This window comes from Mustelus asterias, chromosome 9 (genome assembly GCF_964213995.1).
Source record: "Mustelus asterias chromosome 9, sMusAst1.hap1.1, whole genome shotgun sequence".
Lineage (NCBI taxonomy): Eukaryota > Metazoa > Chordata > Chondrichthyes > Carcharhiniformes > Triakidae > Mustelus > Mustelus asterias.
In genome coordinates, this window is record NC_135809.1 from 126,397,021 (window position 1) to 126,416,435 (window position 19,415).

At 43.9% G+C, this 19,415-nt stretch overlaps 1 protein-coding gene across 8 annotated transcripts in view; it reads left to right on the forward strand.

Annotated features, from left to right (window-relative positions):
- Positions 1-19,415, forward strand: part of ano5a (anoctamin 5a) — a 165,697-nt gene that overhangs the window by 69,925 nt on the left and 76,357 nt on the right. For 5 of the 8 annotated variants that reach the window (XR_013498780.1, XM_078221001.1, XM_078221002.1 and 2 more), the window contains one exon: positions 6,122-6,163. The exons of the other annotated variants lie outside the window; for them this stretch is intronic. Coding sequence is in view for 4 of the 5 variants with exons in the window: in XM_078221001.1 (XP_078077127.1) it covers positions 6,122-6,163 (42 nt within the window). In the remaining variant the exon portion in view is untranslated. The remainder of the gene's footprint in view (positions 1-6,121; positions 6,164-19,415) is intronic. 8 annotated transcript variants of the gene reach the window in all.

Sequence of the window (19,415 nt, forward strand, 5' to 3'; positions counted from 1 at the left end):
AATCTTTTGTGTAATGGAGGAAGGGATTGGGAGTAGACTGGGGTAAGGGTGTCAAAATAATGTCATTGTTGACATGATAAAGTCAATGGGGCAAACTTTACCATCACAGCGGGCAAGGGGCAGACCATGGAAAGGTCCGTTGACCTCGAGTGGTATTTTCCGGTTTCGGGGTGAGCGAGGCCAGAAAATCCTGCCTAATGTTCTTTCAATTCTTTCATGGGCATCATTGGCTGGGCCAGCATTCATGCTCATCCCTAATTGCCTTTGAACTGAGTGGCTTGTTAGGCTATTTTGGAGGGTAGTTAAGAGTCGACCAGTGGCTCTGGCTCTGGAGTTACATATAGGCCAGACCAGGTGAGGAGCTTTCCTTCCCTAAAGGACATTAATGAACGAGATGTGTTTTTATGCCAAATGGCAATGATTTCATTGCCACTATTAGACTTTTAATTCCAGCTTTTTTTATATTGAATTCAAATTTCACCATCTGCCATGGTGGGATTTGAACCCTGGTCACCAGGGCATTTTCCAGGGTCTCTGGATTACTAGTCCAGTGACAATACCACGACACCACTGCTTCCCCAGTGTTGATGTGGAGATGCCGGCGTTGTCCAACGCCGGCATCTCCACATCATGACTACCATCGACACCGCAAACTACCGGCTCCAAGTGGAGAGGATCTCCAAGAAGATCGCGCATATTTTCCCCAGTGTTGAAACAGGAGTCGGCCATTTTGTTCTCTGAGCCTGTTCTTTATTCAATTAGAACATTCATGGCTGATTCATGTACCTTGATTCCATTAATGCTCCACCATGTCAATTGAACCCCTTATTCAACAAAAATCTATCAATCACAGTCTAGTAAACTTCCTTTAGGGGGAACTGTGCTCCAGATTTCTTCTATACTTTCTGGGGGGAGCAAGTGCTTCCTGACTTCACTCTTGAGCTCTAGTTTCAATAATGTGTCCCATTGTTCTAATTTACATTATCAGAGGATATATGTTTTCTGTATTTGCCCCATCAAATCTTTATCATTTTAAACATCTCAATTAAATCACCCCTCAACTTTATAGACTCAAGGAGATGCAAGCCCAGTCCTGCTTCTATCTACATGACTTAATATTCATTCATATCTGGTGTCAGTTACATAGTTGCGCACACCACTCTTTATTGCTCTTCTGAGACGTTTATCAATATCGTGAAAATCCAAAGCCCAGTAAAGTGAGGGACATCCCTTATCACATCACGCCAATCAGAGAATCTTCTCTTTGTCCTTAGTCTCTCTCCTTTCCAACCATTTTCCACCAATGCGCCCAGGGCATGCTTAACTGGAGCCCAAAACGCTAAAAATTGATTCAGAATTGAAGACCGCAGCTAGATAGAGGTCGGTTGAGATATTTCTCAAGAAAGAAGCAGGGAATCTGGACAAGGCGGAAGTGGATAATATAATTGTAGATCAAGTAAACATCTAAGGGGTGGAACCAAAAGAGAAAATGCTGGAAAATCTCAGCAGGTCTGGCAGCATCTGTAAGGAGAGAAAAGAGCTGACGTTTCGAGTCCAGATGACCCTTTGACAAAGGGTCAATTTCTCCTCATCACAGTCCAATTCCTTTGACAAACGGTCATCTGGACTCGAAACGTCAGCTCTTTTCTCTCCATACAGATGCTGCCAGACCTGCTGAGATTTTCCAGCATTTTCTCTTTTGGTTTCAGATTCCAGCATCTGCAGTAATTTGCTTTTATCCAAGGGGTGGAATTTTACAGAATCTTCCCATGGTGAAGGTGCGATACCGAGAACAGTTTCAACCAGCTTGAAACTGAACAAAGAAGAATGAAGTCAGGTTAAGAGAAGATCAATTCAGTGGGACAATGATCATGAATAAAGATCTCCGCCCAATGCACTAACCTGTTTGATGTGCCATTTCAGGTACTGAAAGACCGAGGCTGGGATTCTCCGATCTCGTACACCCCAGCATCAATGCCAGCAAGAATGGAGAATTTGGCACTCAGCCAAATTTCCATTCACAGCAACGGGACTGGAGAATCCCATGGACAAGGTCAGAGAATCCCGGCCCTTGTTTATATTAGCAGTGTTTTCTGTCTTTACTTCAGATTTTCAGCACTCACGGTGTTTTTTACAGTTATACAGGACTGCACATTTTGTAATCGGCCAACGTGGTCAGGGATACAAGTAAGTTTAGACAAAACCACAGATGGATATAAGCAGGAGTAAGCCATACTGTCACTCGCTCTACCATTCAGTTAAGATCTCAACTCCAATGTCCCACCCAATTCCCAGATCCTTTGAAACCCATTAGTTTCAAAAAGTAACAGTTTCAGCTTAATGCTCAGTCACTAAGTACATTCTACAAACCTCATGAGGTAGATAATTCCAAAAATTCCAACCCTCTGAATGGAGAAATTTCTCCTAATCACAGTCCAATTCCTAATTGATGGCATCATGGTTAGCACTGCTCCCCTCACAGCGTCAGGGACCCAGATTCGATTCCCGGCTTGAGTCACTGTCTGTGCGGAGTCTGCACGTTCTGCGTGGGTTTCTGCCGGGTGCTCTGGTTTCCTCCCACAGCCCGAATGGCGTGCTGCTTAGGTGCTAAGAGTATAGAAACACCAGAGGGACCTAGGTGTGCAAGTCCACAAATCCTTGAAGGTGGCAGCACAGGTGGAGAAGGTGGTGAAGAAGGCATATGGTAGGCTTGCCTTTATAGGACGGGGTATAGAGTATAAAAGCTGGAGTCTGATGATGCAGCTGTATAGAACGCTGGTTAGGCCACATTTGGAGTACTGCGTCCAGTTCTGGTCGCCGCACTACCGTAAGGACGTGGAGGCTTTAGAGAGAGTGCAGAGAAGGTTTACCAGGATGTTGCCTGGTATGGAGGGTCTTAGCTATGAGGAGAGATTGGGTAAACTGGGCTTGTTCTCCCTGAAAAGACGGAGAATGAGGGGAGACCTAATAGAGGTGTACAAAATTATGAAGGGGATAGATAGGGTGAACAGTGGGAAGCTTTTTCCCAGGTCGGAGGTGACGATCACGAGGGGTCACGGACTCGAGGGGCGAGGTATAACTCACATATCAGAGGGACTTTTTTTACACAGAGAGTGGTGGGGGCCTGGAATGCACTGCCAAGTAGGGTGGTGGAGGCAGACACGCTGGCATCGTTTAAGACTTACCTGGATAGTCACATGAGCAGTCTGGGAATGGAGGGTTACAAACGAACCCATTGGTCTAGTTGGACCAATGAGCGGCACAGGCTTGGAGGGCCGAAGGGCCTGTTTCCTATGCTGTACTGTTCTTTGTTCTTTGCATTGGCCATGCTAACTTTTCCCTCCATGTACCCGAATAGGCGCTGGAGTGTGGCGACTAGGGAATTTTCACAGTAATTTCATTGCAGTGTTAATGTAAGCCTACTTGTGATACTGATAAATAAACTTTAAAGGAAGCACTATTGCTCATCAAACAACATTCTGAAGAGGATGTTTTTTTCTAAACAATATCCTGTTTCAATGCCTGTCTCATCTTTGAGGTTCATTCAAACTGGGGACAGCATGGTGGCATAATGGTTAGCACTACTGCCTCCCAGCGTCAGGGACCTGGGTTCAATTCCTAGGTGCATTGAACATGCTAAATTCTCCCTCGGTGTACCCAAACAGGTGCCGGAGTGTGGCGACTAGGGGAGTTTCACAGTAACTTCATTGCAGTGTTAATGTGAGCCTACTTGTGACACTAATAAACTTTAAACTGAATTCTGAAGTATGCCCCTGGTTCTGGACTTGTCAGTCAGGGAAAAACTGTCTTTCATCATCGAGCCTTGTCGAACTTTCTTAGAACTTTCTAGCATAGATCTTCCAGGGAGTAGCAATTATCAGGCTCCCACTCCACTTGCACTTTGCCCTGACTCAGTGCTACTCCGCATTTCTTGCCAGGTCTTCCGAACTTGGCTTTCCAAGAAATGTAGAGCAGAACATCCGTTGGGATATTCTGTTCCAGCAGTGTAGAGTCAGGGGCAAGAGAGGACGTGCCCCCTTTTTTTAAGGGCAACAGTTTCCATATGGTATGCTTAGAGGTCCAGTGTGTGTCTTAGAATCATCGAATCCTACAGAAGGAGGCCATTCGGCCCATCGAGTCGGCACCGACCACAATCCCACCCAGGCCCTATCCAATAACCCCGTGCATTTACCTTAGCTAGTCCCCCTGACACTAAGGGGCAATGTAGCATGACCCATTCACCTAACCCGCACACCTTTGGAGTGTGGGAGAAAATAGGAGCACCTGGAGGAAACCCACCCAGACACGGGGAGAATGTGCAAACTCCACACAGCCGGGAATCGAAACTGGATCCCTGACGCTGTGATGCAGCACTGCTTGCCACTGTGCTGCCCTTAGTGAATGGCTGAGTGAGGAGTGGATAAACGAGTGAATGGATAGAGTGGTAGGTAGGTGTGGGTCAGATAGGTGGGTGGATGAGTTGATAATTGGGTTGGTGGGTGAAGGGTAGTCAAGTCAAGTCTGGTAGAATTTCTGCTTGTCTTTTACCCTGTCCATCATCATTGCTTTCCATTTCCTTCCTGGTGTTTGTGCCTCTGCCATCCCTATCCATTACAGCCCTTCCCCCCCCCCCCCCCCCCCCCCCCCCCACACCTCGCCCTCACAGTATAACTCTTGTCCTATTTTCCTTGACTTCAGCTCTGACAAAGACTCAAAACATTGGCTCTATTTTCCCTCCACTGATGCTGTCAGCCTTGCTGAGATTTTCCAGCATTTTCTGTGTTTGAGCTTACGAAGCAAGTTGCTTCTCCATACAGCTGAATGGTGTATTGTCCAGGCCATCAGATTAGAGTGTATCGTTACCATTGACTAAAGGGAAACACTGGGAGAGATTAAAGAGTGGGTCTGTCATCTGATCCTTTAACTTGGAAGAGGTTGTGGTGACATGGTGAGTTAAATGGGAACATTTTCCATCGTGTAAACAAGAGGAAAAGAAAGAATATGCCTATGTGGGTGGCATGGTAGCACAGTGGTTACCAGTGGGCAGCACAGTGGTGAAGTGGTTAGCACTACTGCCTCACAGTGCCAAGGACCCGGGTTCAATTCCGGCCTCTGGTCACTGTCTGTGTAGACATTCTCCCTATGTCTGTGTGTGTTTCCTCCGGGGTGCTCTGGTTTCCTCCCACACTCCAAAGATGTGTGGGTTAGGTTGATTGGCCATGCTAAATTGACCCTCGTGTCGGGGGGATTAGCAGGGTAAATATGTGGGATTACGGGAATAGGACCTGGGTGGGAATGTGGTCAGTGCAGACTCGATGGGCCGAATAGCCTCCATCTATACTGTAGGTATTCTAAATTTTGTTCCAGCAAGTTTTGCTTTAATATTAAGTGCTTGAATGTTTGGCAATATATTAATGGTTATGTCCTAGCTTCAGATACTTGTCTGTATGAATGGTATTATGATTATTTAGTAACATGGATCTTTAGTGCACGAAATGCCAGCTTGTTAACTATTTCTCTGAGACTGGAAGGTAAGTCTGAGTAAGTAGGGAAATTATCTGCTGCTGTGGCCTTTGTCTGTCCATGAATTTGTGTCTGGCATCTGTGGAATTAAATGTATACAACAGTCATCTACATTGTACAACATTGCATTCATCTAACTCAATTCAATTGTGGTGTCTCTGTTCTTGTCCAGACGAGTAATTGTGTAGCATGGAGTACTGTGTTGACTGCAACAGTGAATTTTGACATAGCATTTATTATTTTGCCTCTTTTTTAGCAAGGGAGGGACTTACCTGCGTTTGCAACTCTTAATCTCTAAGTGGGCAACAGGTATCCCTTGAACGGGACTTTTTGTCAGACGTTTCACCATTTGTTTTTCCTGCTATTCCATTCATTTAGCTTTCCATTGGTCAGTGTTGGTGAAACCTGTTCGCTGAAGGCAAGTGAGCTATAAGTGTTAGTCATGGGTCCAACATGCAACCTGAATTGTATACCATGCTGACACTATCTGGATAACACGATGTATAATGCAATGATGCTGGGGCTGCTAACAACTACATGTGTAGGTGTGATGTCTTTTACTGCACTGTTTTTACTCTTTTTGGTGGTTACTCCACAGATGCAGAGAAAACATATGCTCTTCATGAATAGACGTTTCAGGGTACTGTATGGAAAAGCACCTGTAGTGTTAAACAGTGACGGTGGCTTGGAGGCTGCAATGACTCTCCTTTACAGCAGCAGTGTACCTTTTAATGCTCAAATATTGCTCTTGCTTTTAACAAGGGAATGTTTCTCCTTCCAAATTGTTCCATAGGGTGAATAATTTCCCAACAAGATTTGCTGGTTGTGCCACGATATTGCATTCATTTCAAATTGTTAGAATCCCCACAGTGCAGAAGGAGGCCATTCAGCCCATCAAGCCTGCACCGACAACAATCCCACCCAGGCCCTATCCCCATAACCCAATGAATATACACGAGGTCCCCTGACACTAAGGGGCAATTGAGCATGGCCAATCCACCTAACCAGCACATCATTGGACTGTGGGAGGAAACCGGAGCACCCGGAGGAAACCCACGCAGACACAGGGAGAGCGTGCAAACTCCGCACAGACAGTGACCCAAGGCTGGAATTGAACCCAGATTCCTAGTGCTGTGAGGCAGCAGTGCTAACCACTGTGCCACCGTGCCGTGCTATCCATCTGAATACTGCTGAGCACCATTAATTCTATCCTATTTCCTGGATTAATTCCTGCCTAATTTTATTATGTTCAGACAATAAACTCTTGAACTATAATAATTGTGTTGGTTTACACCCGCCATGCTTCTCAACAGGGGAAATTTGAGACCGAGAATTCAATTGCGAATTCCAAATGATAAATTTGTGTAAAATTATCCAGGTACTTTGACAGACTTCTAGTTTAATGTTTCCACAAATTAGTGGTACGTGGGTACGCCCATGTACGCCTACTCCATTCATGTTTCTTTTGAAAGTCTTTCTTTGGCACTGATTCGAGATTGTATTGCTGTGTAATGCTGCAAAGCTTGTTTTGGGATTGGCATTCTCGTGCAGTTACCATGCCATCTAACCCAAGCAGCAAACTGCTGCGGCAAAGTCTTCGTTCGCCTGCTGAAATATTCTGCCTACTAAATAATACCCTGAAACTGGGGCAAGTTGTTTAGTTTAAGAATTGTCTTTGCATGTTTGGAGAATGATTGATTGTTTTACCAGACAACCTAATGTGAAAGGTTAGAAAACTGCCTGATGTCTTTTCAATATTACGCCTTCATTGTGCTAGGACATGGGGCACTTGCAAAGAGTCTGTGCATTTGATGCAAACAATTTTGTTGGAAACTATAATGTACACTATTTTTCACTAGAAAATAAGACCATGAACTAGCGTGCTTCTGTGCATCAATACCAGAGTTAGGAAAGTGCACATTTACGAGGGCGCAGTGTGTGTGCGCATATACACGAGGGCACAGTGTGTGCGCGCATATACACGAGGGCGCAGTGTGTGTGCGCATATACACGAGGGCACAGTGTGTGCGCGCATATACACGAGGGCACGGTGTGCGCGCGCATATACACGAGGGCGCGGTGTGCGCGCGCATATACACAAGGGCGCGGTGTGCAGCGCGCATATGCACGAGGGCGCGGTGCGCACGCGCATATGCACGAGGGCGCGGTGCACGCGCACATATACACGAGGGTGCGGTGCACGCGCGCATATACACGAGGGCGCGGTGCGCGTGCGCATATACACAAGGGCGCAGTGTGCACTTTTGTTCTACATGTTTTCTCCATATTTTCATTCAGAAATTGAAGACAGTGTGGGAATTGATAGAATTACTGGGTGACATTGTGGAAATATAATGTGGTAGAGGGACTATTCTGAATTAGACAGGCTGATTTCCCCAAATCACCATGGCAGATGGTGAAATTTGGATTCAATAAAAATCTGAAACTAAAAGTCTACTGATGGCCATGAAAATATTGTCGATTCTTGTAAAAATCCATCTGTTCCTCTAATGTCCTTTAGGGAAGGAAATCTGCCATCCTTACCTGGTCTGAACAACATATAGCTCCAGATCCACAGCGATGTGGTTGACTCTTAAATACTCCCTCAAGGACATTTAGGGATGGGCAATAAATGCTGGCCCTATGCAAGAATCTTTTAAACCAAGTGCTTCCACAGTGGTGTTCAGTTCATCATCAGCCGACAAACCTTGATTTTCCATTTACTTGCGTTAATAAACTTGAGTGTGCACAATTTCCTGGCAAGTATTCCTTACAAATTTTGTTCCTCACTAGGAGTGCTGAATGAAGAAATTAGCCTGGAGAGTCTGTGTGTGTGTGTGTCTTTTCAGTGGAGTCTGATACTCTAACTTCTGGTTCTACCATTTGACATTTCTGGCAAAGTGAAGGCTGCAAATACCTTCATTAAGTTTAAGTTTATTTATTAGTGTCACAAGTAGGCTTACGTTAACAGTGCAATGAAGTTACTGCGAAAATCTCTGAGTCACCACACTCCGGTGCCTGTTTGGATACACTGAGGGAGAATTTACCATGGCCAATCAACCTAACCAGCACATCTTTTGGACTATGGGAGGAAACTGGAAGAAACCCACGCAGACATGGGGAGAATGTGCAGACTCCGCACTGACAGTGACCCAAGCCGGGAATTGAACCCCTGACGTTGAGAGGCAGCAGTGCTAGCCACCGTGCCGCCCAGAAAGTGTAAATATCATTGGTCCTACACTGAAGTTCCTCCAATGTCGTGTAGCACGCAACTAGGGATTAAAAAGAGAGTGGAAGAAGCAATGAGACAAATCAGTAAATAGGGATTCGATAAGCCCATGCTTAAATTTTAAACCCTTCAGGGTTGTAGAAACACATATTCCAGAATTCTACTACTCCACCCGCCATGGAATTGGAATGGGAATCCTCACACTTAGATCCCTTTTAGCTAAATGAAAAGATTCTCTTGCATTTCCTAATTCATTCAGATGCAACAAAGGCTGCAAGGGGGTGGAGCGGTGGCACAGTGCTTAGCACTGCTGCCTCATAGCGTCAAAGACCTGGGTTCGATTATCAGCTTGGGTCACTGCCTGTGTTCAGTTTGCACATTCTCCCCGTGTCTGTGTGGGTTTTCTCCGGTTGCTCTGATTTCCTCCCACAGACCGAAAAACGTGCTGGTTAGGTGCATTGGCCAAGCTAAATTCTCCCTCAGTGTACCCGAACAGGCGCCAGAGTGTGATGACTTGGGGATTTTCACAGTAACTTAATTGCAATGTTAATGTAAGCCTACTTGTGACACTAATAAATAAAGATAGGTCATTATGGACTGTGCTGGGAATTAAAATACAGTTAGAAGCTGAACTGAGGAAACTATGTAGAAGGTGATTGTTTTTGTTGTGAAGGGAATGTGTTTCAAGTGTTTTTTTTCAGTCATGTCTATTCTGCAAATTAAACCACCTTCTTGATGAACTAGATTTGTAAGAACTTTCAATAGGTACACTTGTTGGAAAATGGGAGAACTGGGAAGATGTTAAATTTATTATTATCCAATTCGTAAGTCAAATGCCCTCCGTAACCTTGAGGCCCATTATCACAGAGACGGATATTAGATCAGGTGAGGCAAATCCAGATGTGGAATCCACTTACAGGAGTGAGTGATGCCATCGAAACCAAGAAGGTTCTTTCTGAAGATCTGAAATCATAAAGCTTTGGCTCTATGTTAGCTCATTGGCCCACACCACCTTTCCCGTAAATATTACCAGAAAAATGTTCACTCAGCCCCACCTTCCTGCTTGGTGTTTTATTTTTGCTTAAAGAGCAACAGCAACGGTTTGCAATTATACAGCAACATTTAATGTAGAAAAGCAAATCCTGAGTTGCTTCACAGAGACAGAAGGAGAAAGACTGGCTGCCAAGCTGAAGGTGGAAAGGTTAAGGAAGGACGATCGATACCTTGACCCAAGAGTTGGAATTTAAAGAGTGCTCAATGTAAATGAAGTGGAGATGCCGGTGTTGGACTAGGGTGGACAAGATGAGAGGTCACACAACACCAGGTTACAAGCTTTCGGAGCGCTGCTCCTTCGTCAACTTCACCTGACGAAGGAGCAGCGCTCCGAAAGTTCATGATTTCGTATAAACCCTGGTGTCATGTGACCTCTCATCAAAGTAAATAAAGGAGTAACAGAATTTTAAGGAGGAAATTATTGAGCACAGGACCCTAAACTGTTGATACTTTTCTGACACTGGTGGCCAAAACAGGGAATAAAAGAAAGGTTTCAGTCACCGAAATGGGGGTTTTGGGACATGATCATACTGTTTGGAGTGATTGATGTGGAGAAAACCAAGTTCAAGGGGGGAGGGGTGGGGACACCAAACAAATTGAAGGAGGAGATAGTTTTTCCATTAGTTACGGGCTGAAGGGTTTCGGGGAGCGGGCAGGAAGGTGTTGATGAGGCTAAGATGAGATCAGCCATGATCATACTGAATGGCGGAGCAGGCTCAAGGGGCTAAATTGCTACTCCTGCTCCTGACATCACCACCAATTACATCTGTCTCTTCAGCCACTGTCTCAGGTTGTTTGCATTCTTAGTGACCTGTTTGATCACAGGCTGAGCTTCTGATCCTATAACCTTTCCATTGCAAAGTGCACTACATTTACCTCCCGAATGCCCCTGCTCTCTTGTCACCTCCAAACTCAACGAGAGCAAAATCCTCGCTTGATAACATTCTTCAGTCCCCCCTCCAATAAACCTCGGCTCACCCACCAAGCAGCAAGTCCCATTCACCCATCCTTCAATGCTCGTTGACTTACATTGACCTCCCAAGTGCCTTCTATTTAAAATTCCTTTAAGCTTGCTCCTACCTGTCTGTATATTATCCTCCAAAGAACTCTGGGTTCCTCTGACCCCATTTTTTTGTGTACTCCCACTCTCTCTCTCTCTTTCCCTCTCTCCCATTGTCACCATTCTTCTATCCCCTCAAAGTGGGGAGGGGGCATGTCTTGGAATACAATGCAAATGTCTTAGCTCACACTATTTAACAATGTTGAACAATGAAGTGTTATTAACTGGGCAAGTCACTGCAGATGTATGACTAATGCATGGTTTTCTATTCTCTTTCCCAGTGTGAAGTTCCCCTTTTGTGTGTTACCTCTATTATTTGAATGTTATTTGAATTCCACTGCGAATGAGCAAATAAATGGCAAGAGCCTTTGCAATGAATTGTTCCTTCAAGCAGTTAGAAGCAAATTAATGTTTAGGTCAGTAAATCACCCTGCTGTACACTGGAGAAAGTATTTGAAAGCCAATGCAAATGCCTAGCGTCAAAACAAAAGCATATCGTTAATCCTATTTATCGAGAAAGGACAGATTGTTGGTTAGTGATGCAGAGTGATACCAACAGTCTGGGTTCAATTCCTGTACAGGCTGAGGTTACTGGCTGAGGTTATTCATGAAGGTCCCATCTACTCAACCTTACCCCTTTCAGTGGTTAGCACTGTTGCCTCACAGCGCCATGGACCCGGGTTCAATTTGGGCCTCTGGTGACTGCCTTTGTGGATTTGCACGTTCTCCACGTGTCTGCATGGGTTTTCTCCGGGTGCTCTGGTTTCCTCCCACAGTCCAAAGATGTGCAGGTTAGGTTGATTTGGCCATGATAAATTGCCTCTTAGTGTCAGGGAATTACCAGGTTACAGGGATAGGGCCTGGGTGGGATTGGTGTTGGTGCAGGCTCGATGGGCCAAATAGCTGCCTCCTGCACTGTAGGGATTCTGTAATTCTTTCCTGAGCTGTGGTGAACCTCAGGTTAAATGACCACCAGTGAGCTCTCCCCCTCAAAGGGCAGAAGTCTATGGTCATCTATGGTGACTTTACCTTAATATAAGTTTGATTTTTAATTCCCCTAGCTTCAGTTGTTATGATGGTCTTTCACCATTCACGTGCCTGGTTATTGCTAAATCTTTGGTTGCAGTGCTGTGCCAGTGTAGCCAAAAATAGAACATGAAAGCAGCTGTAAAGAATTAAACTTAGTTCCTCTTTGTGTGTTCAGTTTTGCGCTTCAGTTTTGTTTTATTGAATCCAAGAGTTAAACAGAGGTCTACAGTTTTAAGTTTCAAATAATAGAATCATAGAATCATACCGTGCAGAAGGAGGCCATTCAGCCCATCGGGTCTGCACTGACCACAATCCCACCCAGGTCCTATTCCCATAACTCTATGCATTTGCCCTAGCTAGTCCCCCTGACACTAAGGGACAATTTAGCACGGCCAATCCGCACATCTTTGGAGTGTAGGAGGAAAACCAGAGCACCCGGAGGAAACCCATGCAGACACGGGGAGAAAGTGCAAACGCCAATCAGACAGTGACCCAAACCGCGATAAGTGAATGTAATATTGTGAATAGAATAGATGCGGGTGAACCAGTTGGGTTTTTTGATATTTTGACTTTTTTGTGTGACCTTTTTCCTGATTGCCAGGTTTCTATTTACAGATTTTCCCTTTAACTTGAAATCAAATTCTCATCCTACACCACTGAATCCCCTTTCACTGCATTACTTGGCCAGGTCGCTGGGTTACTAGGCCACCAACATAACCACTACACTACCAAAATAAATCCATTCATTAAAGGGATGGAAGTTGAAGAAAAGTACAAAACTGTTAGTTGAATCTGACATCGTGCCAGTTTACAACCACATATACCAACTCCGAATGTCCTTATTGCATTTTAAAAACCAGAAACGTTATATAAGGTCACCAAAACCACACGCCTTACATTATTGTCATGATTGGCTGCTTTGTATAAGGGTTTGTTTATTGTTAGAATGGCCAACAATGTATTTTTAATTACTATTGAGCCTGCTTGTTCAAAAAAGCTTCGCCGTTCTAAATGATCAAATTACCACCACTTTGGAGCTGGGGGGGCGGGGGGAGGGGAAATAGTGGTGATTATTGAATCAACATATTGAGCAACATTTCACGTTGGATATGAGATCACTTTGAATCCAGAATTCAATATTGGGAAATAGATTTGTGCCTGTGAAGGTGCACAGCCGAATTCTACGCAGTGGATGGGTGGCTTAATACAAGTTAGAATATTGATGGGGTTTTTTGGACGAGTCCAAGTTTATGCAGACGGAAGGTGTGAGGCTGGTCAGGAGGACATTGGAATACAGGTGGCATGGTGGCACAGTGGTTAGCACATAAGAACATAAGAACTAGGGGCAGGAGTTGGCAATCTGGACCCTCGAACCTGCTCCGCCATTCAATAAGATCATGGCTGATCTTTTCAGGGACACAGCTCCACTTACCCGCCCGCTCACCATAACCCTTAATTCCTTTACGATTCAAAAATGTATCAAACCTTGCCTTAAAAACATTCAATGAGGTTGCCTCAACTGCTTCACTGGGTAGGGAATTCCACAGATTCACAACCATTTGTGTGAAGAAGTTCCTCCTCAACTCAGTCCTAAATCTGCTTCCCTTATTTTGAGGCTATGCCCCTAGTTCTAGTTTTACCCACCAGTGGAAACAACTTCCCGGTCTATCTCATCTATTCCCTTCATAATCTTATATGTTTCTACAAGATCTCCCCTCATTCTTTTGAATTTCAATCAGTATAGCCTCAGTCTACTCAGTCTCTCCTCATAAGCCAACCCTCTCAGCTCTGGAATCAACCGAGTGAATCTCCTCTGCACCCCCTCCAGTGCCAGTATATCCTTCCTCAAGTAAGGAGGCCAAAACTGTACACAGTACTCCAGATGTAGCCTCACCAGCACCTTATACAGCTGCAACATAATCTCGCTGTTCTTAAACTCCATCCCTCTCGCAATGAAGGACAAAATTCCATTTGCCTCCTTAATTACCTGCAAACCAACTCCTTGTGATTCTTGCACAAGGACACCCAGGTACCTCTGCACAACAGCATGCTGCAATTTTTTACCATTTAAATAATAGTCCATTTTGCTGTTATTCCAACCAAAATGGATGACCTCACATTTACCAACATTGTACTCCATCCGCCAGATCCTTGCCCACTCACTTAGACTATCTATATCCCTTTGCAGACTTCCAGCGTCCTCTGCACACTTTGCTCTGCCACTCATCTTAGTGTCATCTGCAAATTTTGACACCTACACTTGGTCCCTAACTCCAAATCATCTGTGTAAATTGTAAACAATTGCGGTCCCAACACTGATCCCTGAGGCACACCACTAGTCACTGATCACCAGAAAAACACCCATTTACCCTCCCTCTTTGCTTTCTGTTAGTTAACCAATCCTCTATCCATGCTAATACATTACCCATAACACCGTGCACCTTTATCTTATGCAGCAGCCTTTCGTGTGGCACCTTGTCAAATGCCTTCTGGAAATCCAGATACACCACATCCACAGGTTCCCCATTGTCCACTGCTCATGTAATGTTCTCAAAGAATTCCACCAAATTAGTCAAACATGACCTGCCCTTCATGAACTCATGCTGCGTCTTGCCAATGGGACAATTTATATCCAGATGTCTCGCTATTTCTTCCTTGTTGATAGATTCAAGCATTTTCCCTACTACAGAAGTTAAGCTAACCGGCCTATAGTTACCTGCTTTTTGTCTATCTCCTTTTTTAAACAGTGGCGTCACATTTGCTGTTTTCCAATCTGCGGGAACCACACCAGAGTCCAGTGAATTTTGGTAAATTACCACTAGTGAATTTGCTATTTCCCCCGCCATCTCTTTTAGTGCCCTGGGATACATTCCATCAGGGCTAGACTTGTCTACCTTTAGCCCCATTAACTTATGTGATAATAGTTTCTAGGTCCTCACCTGCCATTGCCTTCCTGTCATCAATTTTTGGCATGTTATTGTTTCTTCTACTGTGAAGACCGACACAAAATACTTGTTCAATGCCTCAGCCATTTTCTCATTTCCAGTTATTACATCCCCTGCCTCATCCTCTAAAGGGTCAATGTTTATTTTAGCCACTCTTTCGTTTTATATATTTGGAGAAACTTTTGCAATCTGTTTTTATATTCTGAGCTAATTTACTCTCATAATCCATCTTTCTTTTCTTTATAGCTTTTTTCGTGGCTTTCTGTTGACCTTTAAAGATTTCCCACTGCTGCCTCACAGCGCCAGGGACCCGGGTTCAATTCCGGGTGGAATTGGAATGTGTTGAATTTGCACATTCTCCCCATGTATGTGTGGGTTTCCTCTGGGTGCTCCGGTTTCCTCCCACAGTCCAAGATTGCACGGGTTAGGTTGATTGGCCATGATAAATTGACCCTAGTGTCAAGGGATTAGCAGGGTAAATATGTGGTGTTGTGGGAATAGGGCATGGATGGGATTGTGGTCAGTGCAGACTTGATGGGCTGAATGGGTTCCTTCTGCACTGTAGGGATTCTATAGTTCAATTTGGAAGTAACCAGAGCATGGATGAGGAGTACCGCTATACTCTGTCAGTATTGCCCCAGGATGCCACCCTACATTATGTGCTTAAGTCGTGTCCCATAAGATAAGCCATATAAATTTCAAATAAGCCACCTTGGTTCACTTCCAGAGGAATGATTTTCAGAAGCAGGAATGTCATATTAAACTTGGATCACACTCGGGAATTCTGGTGTCTGTTTACAAAAAATGTATGGAAATAATGGAGAAGATTCAGGAAAGAACTGAGGGAGTGTAACAGTTAACATTAACAATTACCACATCCCATGACAGAATTTTTAAAAATTAGGTAGCAAAGCCAATAAGGAGGTTTGAGATTGTAATTGGTAATTCTGTGATTCAAGTGAATGGAATGATTTCTTTAAACAGTTTATATTACTGGGTCATTGTTTTTAGCAAGAGGAGATGAGAGGAGTTGCAGACATTCACTCTTGAAAGCATTTTGAACACATAGCAAAGATTCACTGCTGCATTGAAGGAAAGAGGAGCGGGAGCAGCTAAATCCAACTTGTACAACTAGATCATTTCAAACTTTTAAAAATAGTTGAAACATAATCTTGCGAAAGCAGGAACCTTTTTAAAAACTGTTTCTTTTAAAAATATGTTAGTGTTGAAATCCATTGTCTGGGTTTGTGCGGATAAGACGGTTTATGGTGCTGACGGTACGTAAGTTAGTCATTGTAAGGGCATTTCCTAAAAGTTCAGCTTAGTGAGTGATCAAGTGAGTGTGGTGTTGGCAGTTATGCTCTGCAGAATATCTGTGATGTGTGTGTATATGTTGACTCATTGTTTCCATGGTACCCTCCTCCTATTTCCTCCAGAGCACAGATGGTGGCAGCTCAGTCAGTACAGGCCCAAGCCAAGATAAATCAGCAAAAATAAAGACCACTCACCTGATGAAGGAGCAGCGCTCCAAAAGTTTGTGCTACTAAATAAACCTGTTGGACTTTAACCTGGTGTTGTGAGACTTCCTACTGTGCCCACCCCAGTCCAACGCCGGCATCTCCACATCACAGCAAAAATAAAGGCAACTTCATTGAGCACAAACAACTGTTACTTCTGAAGTGCTTATTGAGGTACTTGGTGGGTTGATGCAGGAGTAATGAAGTTAATTGAATTTCTCTGTCAGTCATTGGTAATACTTTTGCTTTTGATACAAAGTTGTGGCTTTGTGGTTGTGCTATGAGAAAGGATTAGTTGGCAATCCAGTTGAGAGAACCCTTGGAGATGAGTGACTAGAATATGGTAGAATTCTTTGTCAAGGTGGATAGTGATGTAGTTGATTCTGAGACCATTGTCCTGAATCTCAATAAAGGTAACTATGATGGTATGAGCCATGAATTGGCCATGATGGACTGGGAAACATTATTGAAAGGAAAGACAGTGGAGAGGCAATGGCCGGCATTTAAAGAACAAATAGGTGAACTCCAGATGTTGTTTATTCCTGTTTGGCGCAAGTGTGGTAGGGGAATTGTGACCAAACCATGGCTTACAAGGGAAATTAGAGATCGTATCAGATTCATGGAAGAAGCATACAAATTGGCAAGAAAAAGCAATAGGCCTGAGGATTGGGGGTAGTTTAAAATTCAGCAAAGGAGGACCAAGGGATTGATTGAAATGGGGAAAAATGGAGTATGAAAGTAAGCTAGTCGGAAACATCGAGGCTGACTGTAAAAGTTTCTATAGATGTGTAAAGAGAAAAAATTGACAAAAAGAATACAGGCCCCTTACAGTCAGAAATGGGAGAATTCATAATGGGGAATAAAGAAATGGCCGAGGAATTAAATTTGTTCTTTGCTTCAGTCTTCACAAAGGAAGACATGAATAGTGTACCAGAAATGCTGAGAGAAACAAGTTTTAGTGAGGAGCTGAAGGAAATCGGCATGAGTAGAGAAATGGTTTTGGGGAATTTGCTGGGATTGAAGGTGGATAAATCTCCAAGTCCTGATAATCTTCATCCCAGAGTACTTAAGGAAGTGGCCCTGGAAATAGTAGATCCATTGGTGATTATTTTTCCAAAATTCTTTGGACTCTGGACTCTATAGACCAGTGAGCCTAACGTCGGCACCAGGGATGTTGCTAGAGTCCATTATCAAGGATTTCATAACTCAGCATTTGGAAGGCAGTGGTATATTCAGACAAAGTCATTATGGATTTACAAAAGGGAAATCATGCTTCATAAATCTATTGGAATTCTTTGAGGAGTAGAGTTGACCGAGGAGAACAATGGATGGGGTTTATTTAAGGTTTCAACAAGGTCTTACATAATAGGCTACTATGTAAAGTTAAAGCACATGGGATTGCAGGTAATGTCTTGAGATGGATAGAATGCTGGTTAGCAGATAGGAAGCAAAGAGTTGGCATAAATGAGTCCTTTTCTGATGGGCAGTCGGTGATTAGTGGGGCTCCGCAGGGATCTGCGCTAGGACCCTAAATGTTCACATTGTATATTAATGATTTGGAAGAGGGAACTGAATGTATTATCTCCAAATTTGCAGATGATACAAAGTTGGGTGGGAGGGTGAGCTGTGAGGAGGATGCAGAGGTGCTTCAGCGTGATTTGGACAGGCTGAGTGTGTGGGCATAAGCATAGCAGACACAGTATAATCTGGATAAATGTGAGGTTATCCACTTTGGTAGCAATAATAGGAAAACAGATTATTACTTGAATGGGTGTAAATTAAGAAAGGTGGATACTTAGCGAGACTTTGGTGTCCTTGTGCATCAGTCACTAGACTCTGGTGAACAGGGTGGATTCACAAACAATGTTCCTGATGGTGGGGGTGTCCAGAACTAGGGGGTCATAGTTTGAGGATAAGGGGTAAACCTTTTAGAACTGAGGTGAGGAGAAATTTCTTCACACAGAGAGTGGTGAATGTGCGGAATTCACTACCACAGGAAGTATTTGAAGCCAAAACGTTGTGTGATTGCAAGAAGAAATTAGATATAGCTCGTGGGGCTAAAGGGATCAAGGGATATGGGAGAAGGGGGGATCAGGATATTGAATTCGATGATCAGCCATGATCAAAGTGAATGGTGGAGCAGTCTCAAAGGGCCGAATGGCCTACTCCTGTTTCTATCTTCCATGTTTCTATGTTTAAGTTCTGCTCCAGAATCTTGAACACAACATGCAGCTGATACTTCAGATGAGGCATTTTCTACATTCTCAGGTGGACAACTCTACATGAAGAAGAGCAAATGAACGTATATATATATATCCCTCAATCAGCACAAACAAAATCAGATTATTTCTTTATAATCTCATTGATGTCTGTGAGCTCTTGGTGAATTGGCTGCTGCAGTTCCCACATTGCAAAACATCTAACATTTCAACAAGTACTTGTGTGGCCGGAGATCTGGGATGTCCTGAAATTGTGCTAGGTGCTGTGTAAATATAAAAGTACAAGGTACAAGAAACTACAAAGTATTGTGAACGAAACCCAGTCCATCATGTAAACCAGCCTCCCAACCATTGACTCCGCCTACACTTCCTGCTGCCTCAGAAAAGTAGCCAACATAATCAAGTAGCCAACATAATCAAGGACCCAACACACCCCAGACATACTCTCTTCCACCTTCTTCTGTCGGGAGAAAGATACAATTATATCCACCTCTACCACCACTCTGGCTGCTCATTCTATATACGCACCACGCTCTCTGTGAAAATGTTGCCCCTCGGGTCCCTTTTAAGCTTTTTCCCCCTCACCTTCAATCTATGCCCTCTGGTTTTGGACTCTCCTACCCTGGGGAAAAGACCTTGGCTATTCACCTTATCTATGCCCCTCATGATTTTATAAACCTCTATAAGGTTCTATAAACCTCATCCTCCTAGCTCCAGGGAAAAAACTCCCAGTCTCTCCAGCCTCCTCTTGTAATTCAAACTTTCCAGTCCCAGCAACATCCTTGGAAATGCACCCTTTCCAGTTTAATTACATTCTTCTTCTAGCAGGGTGACCAGAAT